Source organism: Capricornis sumatraensis, chromosome 17, assembly GCF_032405125.1.
Source record: "Capricornis sumatraensis isolate serow.1 chromosome 17, serow.2, whole genome shotgun sequence".
Lineage (NCBI taxonomy): Eukaryota > Metazoa > Chordata > Mammalia > Artiodactyla > Bovidae > Capricornis > Capricornis sumatraensis.
The window spans coordinates 75909784-75923914 of record NC_091085.1 but is presented as its reverse complement, the minus strand read 5'-3'; the positions used below and the strand labels follow the sequence as shown (position 1 = coordinate 75923914).

General features: G+C 58.3%; 1 protein-coding gene across 1 annotated transcript; it reads left to right on the top strand.

Moving 5' to 3' along the window:
- The first annotated feature begins 8235 nt into the window (after positions 1-8235).
- OSM (oncostatin M) lies at positions 8236-12137 on the top strand. The gene is made up of 3 exons (XM_068990086.1): positions 8236-8338; positions 9958-10091; positions 10620-12137. Exons 1-3 carry the CDS (start codon positions 8305-8307, stop codon positions 11172-11174), a joined length of 723 nt encoding a protein of 240 aa, XP_068846187.1. The 5' UTR covers positions 8236-8304; the 3' UTR covers positions 11175-12137.
- The last annotated feature ends 1994 nt before the right edge of the window (positions 12138-14131 follow it).

Here is a 14131-nt window from a genome sequence, read left to right as displayed (position 1 = left end):
GACCAGTTTTTGTGAAAACCTCATAATACCCTAAGTGTACGTGCCCAAACCCACCTCCCCAAATTCCTTGAAACTAGTCTGGACAAGGTAAAAGAGAGATATGATCAAAGTTAACCCATGATTCATATGTCTTAAGCCTAGGTAGTTAACAGTGGACAATTATCAATAGGCCTGTGGTCATACCCCAATAAGCATAGTAGAATTTATGATTCTATTTGGTTACAAAGATAATTAGGGTATTCTTTTAGGCAATGGAGAGTCTAGGTATGAGCCCTGGGGTTCTTCCATCCTGGGGGCCTGGTTTTCCAGTGGGTATGTCATTTCCATAGATACCGGGCATATAGCTCAAAGTCCGCAGTTCGGCCCAAGATGGAGTCCTGCTTTCAGGATGGAGCCTGTTCTGTCTGTTTCCTCCTTCACTTTAACCAACGAGGCTTCCTGAAAAGGAGGGATCACGTGCCTTTGTGTACCAGGAGTGATGTGATTCTGACGTTCCTCGAAAAGAGGGCGCTGGAAAGGCTCCAAGAGGCCTGGTCCCACCCGGCGGTGAAGCGGGCCTGCACTTGTAGAGGCCCGGCTGCAGCGGGCTCTGCATGGCGGCTGGGGACACGCCTGGGCCCCATAGCTGCATCTGCACGGTCATGCATCCATCCATTCATCAAGGATTTATTGAGCACCTACTGCATTCCAAGGCTTCCCTGGGGCTTAGATGGTGAAGAATCCACCTGCCAATGCAGGAGACCTGGGTTCGATCCCTGGGTTGGGAAGATCCCGTGGAGAAGGAAATGGCAACCCCTCCAGTACTCTTGCCTGGAGAATCCCATGGACAGAGGAGCCTGGCGGGCCACAGTCCATGGCACTGCAAAGAGTCGGACGCGACGGAGCAAGCAATGCTTTCACTTTCGCTGCCACATTCCGAGGCCTCTGCTATGCTCTGGAGACCGGCGATGGGGAACCACCAGCACCATTTCACACCCTCTCGGAATTTACAGTCTGGCTGGGGACACAACCCCACAGTTGTACAAGTTTATGGTTCTGAAGAGTGCTACAGAGAGGGGTATGTGGTACTCTGGGCGGGGGCGGGGGCGTGGAAACCAGCCTGGGGTAGAGGAAGGCCACTTGAAGAACTGAAACTCGGTGTCCGATGGCAGTTCACTAGTGGGTACAGCAGGTGCCAAGGCCCTGGGGTAAGAGCTTGGCTCCTCTCGGGGCTGAGGAAGGTGAGGGAGAGTGGCGGGCAGGCTGAAGAGGTGTTGGGTGAGGCTGGGGAAGTGGGCAGGGACTGGCGGCTGTGGTGATGAGTTCGGCCTTATCCAAGAGGCAACAGGAAGCCAGGGAGTGCTTTGAGCAAGAGGATCAGACCAGGCTGTGTTGTACAAGCCCCTCCGGAGGGTGGCTTGGTGTCCCCCCCTTTTTTAAAAAATTTCATTTATTTGGCTGTGTTGGGTCTTGGTTGCAGCACGCAAGATCTTCATTGTGGGCTTAGTTGCCTGCTGCAGGTGGGATCTTAGTTCCTCAATGACCAGGGATCGAACCTGGGTCCCCTGCATTACAGGCATCACTGCGAGAGGGATTTTTAACCTCTAGATCTCCAGGGTAGTTCCCCCACCCCCCAACCTTCCCATTCAACTTCCAGCCACACCCTTCATCCTGTTCCATGAGGTCCTGTTTGCCCTTGCAATTCTCTCGACCTGGAATTTGTAGCATTTCTTTTCTGTCTTTCCGCCAATGAAACCTGGAATTTTACAGGTTTCACTGTGGAATTCACAATTTCAGCGATGTCTGTGCAGACCCACGGAAATACCCACCTCCGCCCCCAACCTCCCCAGGCAGCCAATCCCGTGAGAGCGGACCTCCCAGCTCCCCGCCCTGGGAACCGCTGGCATTTGTGTATGTGGCATCTTTGCCTCCTCCCCACTGTGCACCTTTCCACAGGCTCCCACCTCTCAGGCCTCAGTTTCCCCACCTGCAGGGCAGGGACCATGGGTTCTGCCTCATTAGGGGGTTTTGAGGATGCAGCGAGCTGACCCATGAGGGAGTCCTGGTCCCGGTCTCCAGAAGAGCTGCAGAAATGAGCCCGATTTCACCACTGGGCACACAGCACGTGCCTGGGGCACCAAAACATTTTTGGCAAGAATGTGATGTTTCAAAATAGGCCTCATGTGTTGTCAGCATGAGAAAAGCCAGGATTCCGTTTGCTGGACTCCTTGATCCTGCTGAATGTTTGCCGGGTCATGGGCTGTAGCCTGCCAGGCTCCTCTGTCCGTGGGATTTCCCAGGCAAAAATACTGGAGTGGGCTGCCATGCCCTCCTCCAGGGGATCTTCCTGACCCAGGGATTGAGCCCAAGGCTCCCGTGTCTCCTGCATCAGCAGGAGGCTGGATGTTTAGGATTGCTTTTATTCACGGCGATGTCTCAGTGTTTGGATCCTGCACGGGACCCCATGGCACTTTATAGGGTTGTAGACCCTCTGTGGTCATCTCTCCTGTCCTGGCACCTCACAGAGGAGACCCTGGGCTCAAAGAGGGTGGCCTGGGGGTGGGGGTCATCTGCACGCTCGGCTCCTGTTCGTCACACCTCAGAGTCGATGAAGCAGCCCCTAGTAGCCTTCGCCTTGGCCTGGGGGTGGTGTTCCCCGTGGCAGGGCCTGGTCTGGGAGCTGACGGCTGACGGCTAACGTGAGGTTGCTGCAGAGAAGTAAGTCCCTCTTCTCTGTCTCTGCACTTCCCTGAATAGGTGTTCAGGCTCCTGGAAGCGGGGTTCAGTCACCCAATTTAGGGCAGCCACAGGGTGCAGGGGAGGGCATGCAGTCCTATCCCCACAGACACGCCAGGCCCCAGGAGAACCCTGGCAGGTCTTGAGTCAGATGACCCCCAGGCCAAGGGTGACCTCGCTGACCTCACAGGGGCCCTGGAAGATCCTTGCTCACCCGGCGTTTATGTAACGTGAGTTTCCCAACCGCCCTCAGAGTCACCCTGTGACATAAACAGCTGTGTGCCGTCGTCTGCCCCGGTGGCTGGTGGATAAGTGCCCACTGGCCGCTCGCTGTGGGCCGGGCATTGGCGTGCCCTGTCCGTGGATTACAGCACCGGCCTTGTAGTCAGTAGGCAGCACTGGGCCCTGCGGCTCCACAATCGAGATGCAATTCACACGTCACCGAGTGCATTGCAGTTTGCTTTGTCTGTCTGTCTTTGGCTGCTGTGGGTCTTCGTTGCTCTGTGCAGGCCATCTTCCATCCCTGCGAGCTGGGAACTGCGCTCTGCGTTGCAGCGCGTGGGCCTCTCACTGCAGCGGCGTCTCTTGTTGCGGAGTGCCGGCTCTTGGCACGAGGGCTTCCGCAGCTGTGGCACACGGGCTGAGTTGCTCTGAGGCATGTGGAATGCTCCCTGAGCCAGGGATTGAGCCTGCATTCCCCTTGTGGGCAGGCAGATTCCTATCCACTGTGCCACTAGGGAAGTCCCCATCAAGTGCATTTAAAGTGTATATAAGTCATGGACTTATATCCAACTGCTGGAGCCCACATGCCTTAGAGCCCATGCCCTGCAACAAGAGAGGCCACCACAGTGAGACACCTGTTCTCCGCAAATGGAGAGTAGCCCCTGCTGGCCACAGCCAGAGAAAAGCCTGCATGCAGCAGTGAAGAGCTAGCCCAGCCAAAAATAATAAACAAATAAAAAGTACATAGAATAGAAAGCATAATCCAGTGGTTTAAGTATATTTATAAGAGGGTAAAATCATCTGTTTGATAGTTAAAAAAATATTTTCATCCCCCCCCGCCACCCGAGAAGCCCTATCCATAAGCTATCACTTCCTGTCTGTCCCCAGATCCCCCAGCCCCTGGCAACCACCAGTCCACTCTCTGTCTCTACAGATTCGCCTATTCTGGACATTTCACGTAAATGGATCATACGCGGCCTTTTCTGACTGACTTTTGCGGAGCATAATGATTTTGAGGTTTATCCACGTTGTAGCATGCATCAGGACTTCATCTCTCTTTCTGGCTGGATGATATTCTATCGTATGGACAGACCACATTTTAAAATCCATTTTCTGTTGATGGACTATTGGGTTGCTTCTACATTTGGGCTATTGTGAATGAATGCTTCTGTGAATATCTGTGTACAAGTTTTTCCGTGATTATTTGATTTCAGTTCTCTTGAGTACATACCCAGGAGTGGCACTGCTGGTTGTCTGAGATTTCTACGTTCACCATTTGAGGAAGAAACATTCTTTTTCCTAAAGTGGCTGAATGTACCCTCTTTCATTCCCACCAGCAATGCACAAGTACTCCGACGTCTCCACGTCCTCTCCAACACTTGTTATTGTCTGTCTTTGATTGCAGATGCCCTACTGGCGCTGAAGTGGCATCTCGGTGTAGTTGGACGTGCACTTTCCTGATGGCTAATGATACTGACTTCTTTTCACATACTTATTGGCCATTTGTGTCCGGTTTGGAGAAAAGTCTTTTAAAATCCCTTGCCCGTTTAAAAATTGGGTTGTAGGCACTTCCCTGATGGTCCAGTGGTTAAGACTTCTCCTTCCAATGCAGAGGGTGTGGGTTCAACCCCTGGTCAGGCAGCAAAGACCCCACATGCCTCGCAGCCAAAAAAAAGCTGTATTGTAACAAATTCAATAGAGACTTAAAAACGGCCCACATCAAAAAAAAATTGTTTTTTAATTTAAAAAATGGGGTGGTTTGTCTTCTCTATTGTTAAACTGTGGCACTGCGGTTATAAGAGGGGAAACTGAGGTTCAGAAAAGGGGGGTGTGACTGGGCCAAGAATTCTGGGCCCACAAGCAGATGGAGACCGGAACCTGGGTTGGTCTTCGCCTATAGCCTGCAGGCCTCTGCACCCAGGGGCCTCCTGTGTCCACTGTTGACCTGCCCCTCAGGTCACACCAAATCCTATCCTTGGGTTTAAAGGTGGGGGGGGCGGGGGAGCTCCCCAGCTGGAGGGTGGATCGGAAAGGCGAGGAAACAGCAGTTCTGAGGAACCAAGCGGGCCCTCTCTTCCCCTCCGGATCACGCGGACCTGGCTGACGTGGCCCGGGAAGCGGGGACAGCCCGGCCCCTGTGGTCGTGGAGCCTATTTATACCGGCGGGGGCCGTGTCGCAAGCCTTTCCTGCTGGCAGGAGGGACGTCACCAGGCGCTGACCTCACCAGAAACGCTGACGCATCTTCCCCTTACACTTCGCTTGGATGGGCTGTGGGGCTGCCTCACCTCGGCCTCCTCCCGCCCAGCTCCCGGCTTCTCCCCAGTGTCCCCGCTCCCTGCAGCCCCCAGTGCGTGCACTGAGGTCATGACCCCCAGCACCTCAGAATGTGAGTGTGCACAGAGCCAGGGCCTGGAAAGGGGTAATCGGGGTAAAGTGGGGCCGTTGGGTGGGCCCCATTGCAATGTGACAGGCGTCCGTAGAAGAAGAGGAGATCAGGGCCTCCCTGGTGTGGCTCAGTGGTAACGAAGCCACCTGCCAGTGTAGGGGACGTGAGTTTGGTCCCTGGTCCGGGAGGACCCCACGTGCTGGGGAGCAGCGAAGCCCGTGCACCACAGCTACTGAGCCTGTGCTCAAAAGCCCGTGAGCCACAGCTACAGAAGCCCGCAAGCCCAGGTCCTCTGCAACCAGGGAAGCCGCCGCAGTGAGGGAAGCCCGTGCATCGCAACTCGAGAAAAGCCCGTGCGGCAGTGAAGACCCAGCACGGCCCTAAATAAGTTTTCAAAAAAGGAGAAGAGATCTGGGCACAGACAGACACGGCAGGGCAGCCGTGGGAGGAGATGGTGAGAAGCCAGCCGTCTGCAAGCCGAGGAGGGCGGCCTCAGGATGAAGCCAGCACCTTGGGCTCAGACTTTCAGCTCCAGGACTGTGAGAAAACACCTTTGGATCATTTCTGTCTGTGGTATCTGGTTATGGCAGCTCCAGCAAACTCATATGTAAGTTTAAAGCTCCGTGCTCAGAGCCAGCTCTTTCAGATGTGAAGGCACCCTCCTCCTAAACGTTTTTATAAAAGGCACACCGCAGGTGGGGCGATCTCAACATCTCTGGGTCTTGGAGGTCTCTTCAAACCAAGGAGACCCTACTGCTTCTGGACCAAGGGGTGAAAACACTGGGCTGTCCCCTGAGCGTGGAGGCTGCTTAGCAAGAAGCCTGTGAGAGGGGCATGAGGCTCTCTGGCCAGACATGACTCTCCCACCTGGAGCCCAGCCCTGAGCTTCTCCGAGGTTCAGTTTTTCTCTCATTACCAGGAGCCAGGGAACTTTCCTGGTGGTCCAGTGGTTAAGAATCCCCCTTCCAATGCAGGGGATGCGGGTTTGATCCCTGGTTGGGGAACTAAGATCCCACAAGCCACAGGGCAACTAAGCCCAGGCACCCCACTCGAAACCCACTCACCGCAACAAAAGATTCCGCGTTCTGCAACTAAAACCCAACACGGCCAAATAAGTACATTTTTTAAAATATATATATAAAAAAGCAAACGACTATTTTAAAAAGGGAGCTGAGGCACGCCTGCCTGGCCGGTGTCCCTCCCAGGGCTGCAGCGAGATGAGATCAGAGATGTGAAATGAACGAGGATCTGGGCCTGGCCTGGGCCCAGGAAGCCGCCTCCTGGAAGTGGGCGCCGGGACGGGGAATTGAGCGGAAGTGACATTCCCAGGAGGAGACTCCAGACCTGGGCCTTGGGGGTGGCGCGGGTGTGATGGGGACCAGGGAGTAGGCAGGGGGTGAGGAGAAGCCTCCGGGGCTTAGGGTGGTGGGGTGCCCCTGGTCTTGCCCATTGCTGGCTCCTCAGCACTTGGAAAAGATGTTTGCTGACTGCGTGAATGAGCGAGACGGGCGTGTCTGCAAGGGGTGGGCTGCTGGGAATGGCCTTGGGGGTACTGATGCGTGCTGGGGTGGGTGCCCAGCCTTCCTCCTTCTGGCCACCTTGGCGTTCCTGTTCCGGGCTCCACGAGGCCCAAGCAGCTCAGGCCTCCCTGGCCCCACGGCCCCCTCAGGGACCCCAGCCCCAGTCCTCAGCCTTTGACACCCCCCTCCCCACGGCAATCCTCAGGGTGCAGGCCAAGGACCCCCAGCCCGTCTGCTGGAGGTGCTGAGGTGGCCAGGCATGGCGTGCGGGCCAGCGCGCCTCTGACTGCGCTCTCACGAGGTCACCGTCCATCCTGTGGGGAAGCAGCAGGTTGCCTCGGGAGGCGCTGTCTCCGGGGCCCCTCCTCTCGTTTCTTTGAGAAGCAGAGAACCTACTCGAGATCGCTATCTTTCAGAGAAAGTGAAACCTGGCCCCCACCCGTCACCAGCGACTCCCCCTCCAGCTTCCCCTCTGAGCTCACAGCTTCCCCATCTCTTCCGCCCCCCTACCCCGCCTCCCTGACAGCCAGTACTTGGAATCAGACTGCTTCATTGCTCCTTTTTCCTTCCAAGGGCATTTGCCTTTTATGTCCATGACGGCAGGAGCCCGGTGAGGTAGCTGCGAGATACTTTTCAAATCCTCATTTTACAGGTGGTGAGGGTCTCCACGGCCCAGAGACGCGAAGTGACTTGCCTTGGGTCACACAACACGTCAGTGGGCTTGAGCCCCGATCTCCCTTTTCTCTTGCCCCAGGCGCCTGGTTCGAGGGGCCTGGGATGGGGAACACTGGTTAAATGAGGGGTGCCTCATGGGGGAGAGGAGATGGCAGGGAGCCCCACTGAAGGATGCAGGTCTTGGGGCCAGAATCACAATCTCGGGGCTGCCAGCCTGGGTCTGGCTCTGTGCCCGGAGCCCCGTGGTTTCCGCTCACAGATGTCCCAACAGCCCCGCGAGAGGGCGGGAAGGGCACCCGAGAAGGAAGATGTCTCGCTCCCCTCACCCCCAAACCACAGTGGCCTGAAGGCCGACGGCTCCCGGGCAGGGACCCGGCTATGGGCCCTCCAGGGGCCCGGCTGGCAAACCCTCCCATCCATCTCGGACGCAGCCCCCCTGCAGTGGGCACGGACACCCTCGCTTCCCCGCTCACCCCAGGAAGGCTGAGGCTGTGGTTTGCATCATCCTTGGGCGTGGGGGGCTGACCTCGAAGAATGAATTCGAAGAAAACAGGAGGAGGCGCGGGCATGCCACCGCACTGGGCGCCCATTGGCCGCCGGCAGAAACTCTGGTTTTTTTTAGGGTCATGTTCCCAGAAGGCCTCCCCTCCCCCACCCCCTCCCCACCCACCTCACGAGGTGTTGGCCAATCACCCCGACGGGCATAAAGTGGCTGCCAGCCCTCAGGGCTCCAGGCAGGGAGGTGTCACCCCCAGCGGGCGCAGGCCGGAGCTCGGTCACCCAGCATGCGGGCACGGCGTATGCAGACAACACTGCCCAGTGAGTACTTCCTTCCTCCCTGCTGGCAACTGCCTGCCGGGCTCACGGGCACTGGCGGGGAGCAGGGCCACCCTTTGCCCTCTGGGAACTGGGCAGAAGGATGCTGAGAAGGGGAGAGAGCCAGGGGGGCAGGCTAAGAGAGGGATCCACTGAGAACACAGCATCTTCACAGGAGGAGAAGGGTATTCCCGGAGGGCTTCCAGGTGGAGGTGATGCAGACTCGTGGACTCTGGGAGCAAGGGAGTGAGGGAAGGAGATCACCACTGCAGGAGACGCCAGGGAAGCAGGAGGGAGGCGGGAGATGTGCTGGGGCCGAGGAGGAGGCCGGGGACACTGAGTGGGATCGCGGTGTGATGTCTGGAAGGGCGGTGGGGTGCCTCCTTTTTCTGGCCCGGATTCGCAGGCCCTGGGATGGATGGGCACTCTCAGCCGGGTCTGGGGGCCTGGGAGCCCAGACAATCGTACAGCACCCACAGCCACACCCACAGGGTGACAGGCACACAGAGCCACGTGACGTCATTCGGTGCCCTTGGTCTCAGCCATCTGGGAAGCCCTGCACGCAGCCCGGGGCCCCTGTGGCCGATGGGTCACAACGGCCAGCCTTGTTTGGCGGCCGTTCCCTTGGGCCTTGCACAGACCCAGACACACACCCACACAGGCTCCCTGGCCCCACGTGCTTGGGGCTCACCCCAGCCCCCGCCTGCGGAGCCCAGCAGCAGGTACCTGGGGGGGCGGCAGGGAGTGCCCTGTGGCTGCATTTCCCGGGCACCCAGCCCCCTGGGCCCCGGCTGCGGCGTCTTCCCCAAGGGGCCACGGTTCCTAGGAAGGGAAGGTGGTGTCACTGCCTTCCGGGCCATTGCACCACAGGCCCTTCCGACCACGTGGCTGGTGGTGCCCGGTGGGTGGGTGGGGGGAGGCGGTGTGGGGGGGAGCCACGACGGTGCCCGCCCACCGGGGGGCGCTCTGGCTCACTGCATCTCTGGCGGGGGGGCGGGGGGGAGGGTCGCCTGAAAGAAGTGGCCGTTTCCGGAGGAGGGAGGCCCGAGAGATGGGGGCAGAGGATGGCCTTGGGTGACCTGAACAAGCCCTTCTCCTTTGGCGCCTTGGTTCTCCTGTGGGTCAGACAGGGGCGTGGATGAGCTTATCTCATGCATCCTTTCCAGGTGGAAAGGCAGCCCCTCCTGGTTCTGCAGATGGAGCTCAGGGCCGGGGCTGCAAACCCCTCTGGAGGCCCCCTGTGGGGTTGGGGGTATTGAGGCCTGCAGTAATGGCAGATCCTTAGCCCAGAGGTCTCATGGACCCCATCTGGGCCCCTGCAGGTCAGCTCCCGAGGTTGGCAGCCTAGACTCCAGCTGGGCCCCACCACCTCTTCTCAAAATGTTTGCCTGTTGAGCCTTCTCAAAAGGTTCGCAGCCATTGTTTCAGGTGCAGGGCAGCGGCTCTCTGGGCGGTGGTGGTGGCCGCCGTAGGTATCCCTGGGCACGCGCAGTGTCCAGCCCAGGGCTCCACGTGGATGAGGGGTGGGCTGTGGCCTCTGAGGCCCGCGTGAGTGCCCTCCCCTCTGCAGGGCGCCCACCGGCAGAGACTGAAGCCGGTTCCTCGTCTTCCCTCTGTCCCAGGTCTGGTCCTCAGACTTCTGTTCCTGTGCACAGTGGCCACGGGCAAGTGCTCGGGCAAGTACCACGAGCTTCTCCTGCAGCTCCAGCGCCAGGCAGACCTCATGCAGGACACCAGAACACTCGTGGATCCCTATGTGAGTGCCCGGCCCCCCTGGGGGGCACCTGCGTCTCAGAGAACTGTCGGTGGAGCTGGGGCTGGAGTGGTCCCCAGAGAGGACCCGCTCAGCCTGGGGCTGGTGGGGAAACCGAGGCTCCACATTATTCCAGGTCCACAGTGACTGTCCCGGGTCTAACCCTGAGATGCCAAGGAACCAGTGGGTGGGCCTGGAGGGTGAACCCTGACTCCAATACCTCATTCGTGTTTGCCCAACATGCTCATTGCACACCTACCACGGTCCTTTTTCTAGGCACCGGGTCGTCGCAGTGAACAGTCCACAACGACACACCTCACGCCACCATCACCCCCTGTGTGGTCAGCCCCACCTGCAGTGACCTGGGAGTCCTCTCCCTTCTGGGGCCTCAGTTTCTTGTTCTGTACAATGGGAGGGTTGGATCCGGGAAGGGTGCACACGGTCCAGCAGCTCAAGGCTGAGCAGGTGTGTGTGCGTGTGCGGTCAGAGCTCCAGGGCTCACCTCTGGACTGTCCTTTTCGCTCTCCCCAGATCCGCTTCCAAGGCCTGGAGAGTCCCAAACTGCAGGAACACTGCAGGGAGCACCCGGGGGACTTCCCCAGCGAGGACTCCCTGTGGAGGCTCAGCAGGCAGGACTTCCTGCGGACCCTCAACGTCACGCTGGGCCTCGTCCTTCGAATGCTGAGCGCTCTGCAGCAGGACCTCCCAGAAGCAGCCCAGCAACAGGCGGAGATGAATGTCCGTGGGTTCGGGAACAACATCCACTGCATGGCCCAGCTGCTGCGCGGCTCCTTGGACCCAGAGGCCGCTGAGCCCACCCAGCCGGGCCCAGGGCCCACGTTGCCGCCACTGCTGCCGCCCATGCCGCCCTCCAGCACCTTCCAGCGCAAGCTCAGGAACTGCAGGTTCCTGCGAGGCTACCACCGCTTCATGCGTGCAGCCGGGCAGGTCCTCCGGGGCTGGGGGGAAAGACAGGGCCGCAGCCGCAGACACAGCCCCCACCGGGCCCTGCAGAGGGGGGCCCGCAGGACACGGCCCTTCCTGGAGGTCAGGAGACTCTCGCCCAGGGGCCAGCTGCCCCGGTAGCCTTTGGGGCGCCCCTCCCAGGTGAAAGGTCAGCAGGTGGCATGCAGGATGGCAGGCTGCCGCCACCCATCTCCTCTCTGCTCCCCACCTCTCCGAAGTGCACTTTAAGGGGTGTGAGCCGGGCAGCCCTGTCTAGCTTCCCCAAGGCTGGGCTGCAGGGGAGCGGTCAGGCTGTGAAGCGCCGCCAGTCCTGGGTTCCTTGGCTCTCGGGGGGTGGCCGGGCCAGGTCCATACGGGGCCAACTTTCCATTGATTCAGGGGTCGGATGACATAGGCTGACTCATGGCCAGACTGGCCGCCCCCCCACCCCCGCTCTGCTCCCCGGAGACCGGCCGGACTGTCCCCTCATGACTGCATAGCTCTTGCCCCCGTACTTCCTCCTTACCCCAGTGGCCCGGCTCCAAGGCGGTGGGGGTCAGGGCCTGAGTTGGCCGACTATGCCTCATCGCGCCTGGGGCCAGATCCCTGGGTGCCTGGGAGGCCTCGTTTTAGGCAGCTGTGATGGCGCAGAGGGCACTGGAAGGAGCGCTGATGGTGCTGGGGGGTCGGTCCGAGGTTGGCCTCTAACTCGCTGTGTGACCTCATCAAGGCCACCTTGCTTCTCAGGACCGCAGTTTTCTCTTTGTGATTCGAAGGGCTTGGGGACCACGTGCAGCCCTCTCTGTTGTCAGTTGCTGGGACTCTGTGACACAGGGTGGATATCAGATTCTCTCCATACATAGGGACACACTGTGCAGACGGCCCCTGGGCGCTGGCTCCGCTCTCTGGAGACCTACTGCCTGGGAGCGCCTGGTTTTGGGTCTCGGTTGCCGCTGCGCCCCCTGGTGGTGCATCATGGTATTTTTTTCGTGCTGAAATCATCGCCCTCCTGGAGGGGGCGGTCCCAGAAGCTTCTGGGCCAATTCCTTGGAGGGACAGGACTAATTTATAGATTTTTTTTAAATCAGTTTTTTAAAAATCTGTTTTCTATTTATAAGGCTTATTTATGATGTGTATTTAATGTTAATATTGTGCAAACATATATTTAAAATTTGTGTGGTTTCTAAAGCCCGTGTGTCTCTGTTGCATTTTGGAGCGGGGGGTTGGGGAAGCCTCTTGGAGATGGGGGTGGTCCCTAGGTGGCAAGGCCACAAGCATCCACCACTGGAGGGCTGGGCTGGGGGTCCTTGCTCTATCCGGGAAGGGAAGCCGCACACCCCCATCAGCTGCGGGCTCTGACTGTGGGGGCATCTCAGAGAAGGTGCCCATTTTCTCTGAGTGGGTCTCCCTTGAGAAGCTGGGGACCAGAGGTTTGGGAACCAGAGGGGACAGGGGAAAGATGGAGGATGTGGGTTGCTCTCGGTCTTCGTGGGTGAGTGGCTGGGGGTATGTGTGCTGTGGGTGTTGTAGGAAACAGCGAAGTGAAGTGAAAGTCACTCGGTCGTGTCCGACTCTTTGCAACCCCCCTGGACTATACGGTCCATGGAATTCTCCAGGCCAGAATACTGGAGTGGGTAGCCTTTTCCTTCTCCAGGGGATCTTCCCAACCCAGGGTTTAAACCCAGGTCTCCCACATTGCAGGCAGATTCTTTACCAACTGAGCCATAAGGGAAGCCCAGTACTGGAGTGGGTAGCTAATCCCTTCTCCAGCGGATCTTCCCGACCCAGGAATCAACCCGGGGTCTCCTGCATTGCAGGCGGATTCTTCACCAACTGAGCTATCAGGGAAGTCACTAACTAAGTCACGTCCAGCTCTTGCGACCCCATGGACTGTAGCCCGCCAGGCTCCTCTGTCCTTCGGATTTCCCAAGCAGGAATACTGGAGTGGGTAGCCATTTCCTTCTCCAGAGGAGCTTCTGGATCCAGGGATAGAATCCAGGTCTTCTGCATTGCAGGCAGTTTCTTTATCATCTGAGCCACCAGGGAAGCCCCCGGTGTGTTGTGTGAAACAGGCAAGACAGTAATAGATCTTGTCTAAGATATGGCCTACAACCTGGCAGGTGTTTGAAACTGCTTCCTGAAGGGCCCCAGGTCGGGTAGGGATTCCACCTGGCTGCCCCCTGATGCTCAGAGCCTCACCCCCGGCAGGTCATCTATAGATCAGTGACATGCGAAGCGGCAGCTACAAAGGAAAGGCTCACAGAATCAGGTGAACTTGACCTAGACCAGTCCCTGGCCACCCCCACTTCTGGTGGGAACAAGACTTAACATGGGGTGATGATAACTCTGTGTGGGACATGCTGGGATAGATATGATCCACTTTGATGATAAGGCTGAGGCTCAGAGAGTTTGAGTGACCTGCCCAGGTCCTCAGAGCCAATTTCCCGGGGGTGAGCACGTTTCAAACTCCGGTCCATTGGATGTCAGGGCGGGAGCATCCTCCCGTCACCTTTCAACCTCTGTAACTCTGCTGACAAGTTCACGAGTCCCCTGGGGCACAGAGCTCCCAGAAGAGGGGGGCAGACAGACGACAGACAAGCAAAAGAACGACAGGGGCACCTGAGGCTGCAGTGCGAGCTTGAGCTCGGCAAGAACAAAGCGGCGATGAAACAGAGAGTGAGAGTCTGGAGACGCGAGCGGTCAGCGGGGCGCCTGGAAGAGGTGACTTCTACTCTGCAGCCTGAATGACGCACAGGAGGAGGGGTGGAGCCTCTAGGTGGTGGGAAGGGCCGGGGCAAAGAATGTTCTGAGCATTCAAGGATCAGGGTGTAGTGAGTGAGGGTATTTATGATTTATCCAAAGGGCCCAGAGGGGGACAGCCTCTTGCTCAAGGTCACAGAGCAAGGCAGTGCAGGGCTGGGCCTAGAACTCCAGGTCTCTTACGCCCAGCCAGGGCACACCCTCTGTATTCCAGGCTGTTTACAAAGTACCTAGTAAAGGCTCTCCGTTGCCTGCCCCCCGCCCCCTGCCCACTGGCCCCACTGGGGCTCCCTCTGGCTGTTGGGCTTCCTGCCATACCAGCCACTTTTGGATCCCAG

Bases quoted from the DNA above. Each gene is read 5' to 3' on its own strand.
- OSM (XM_068990086.1), top strand. From the start codon at position 8,305: ATGCGGGCACGGCGTATGCAGACAACACTGCCCA. The intron at 8,339-9,957 runs GTGAGTACTTCC...CCTCTGTCCCAG, and splicing joins TATGCAGACAACACTGCCCA to GTCTGGTCCTCAGACTTCTG. The intron at 10,092-10,619 runs GTGAGTGCCCGG...CGCTCTCCCCAG, and splicing joins GAACACTCGTGGATCCCTAT to ATCCGCTTCCAAGGCCTGGA.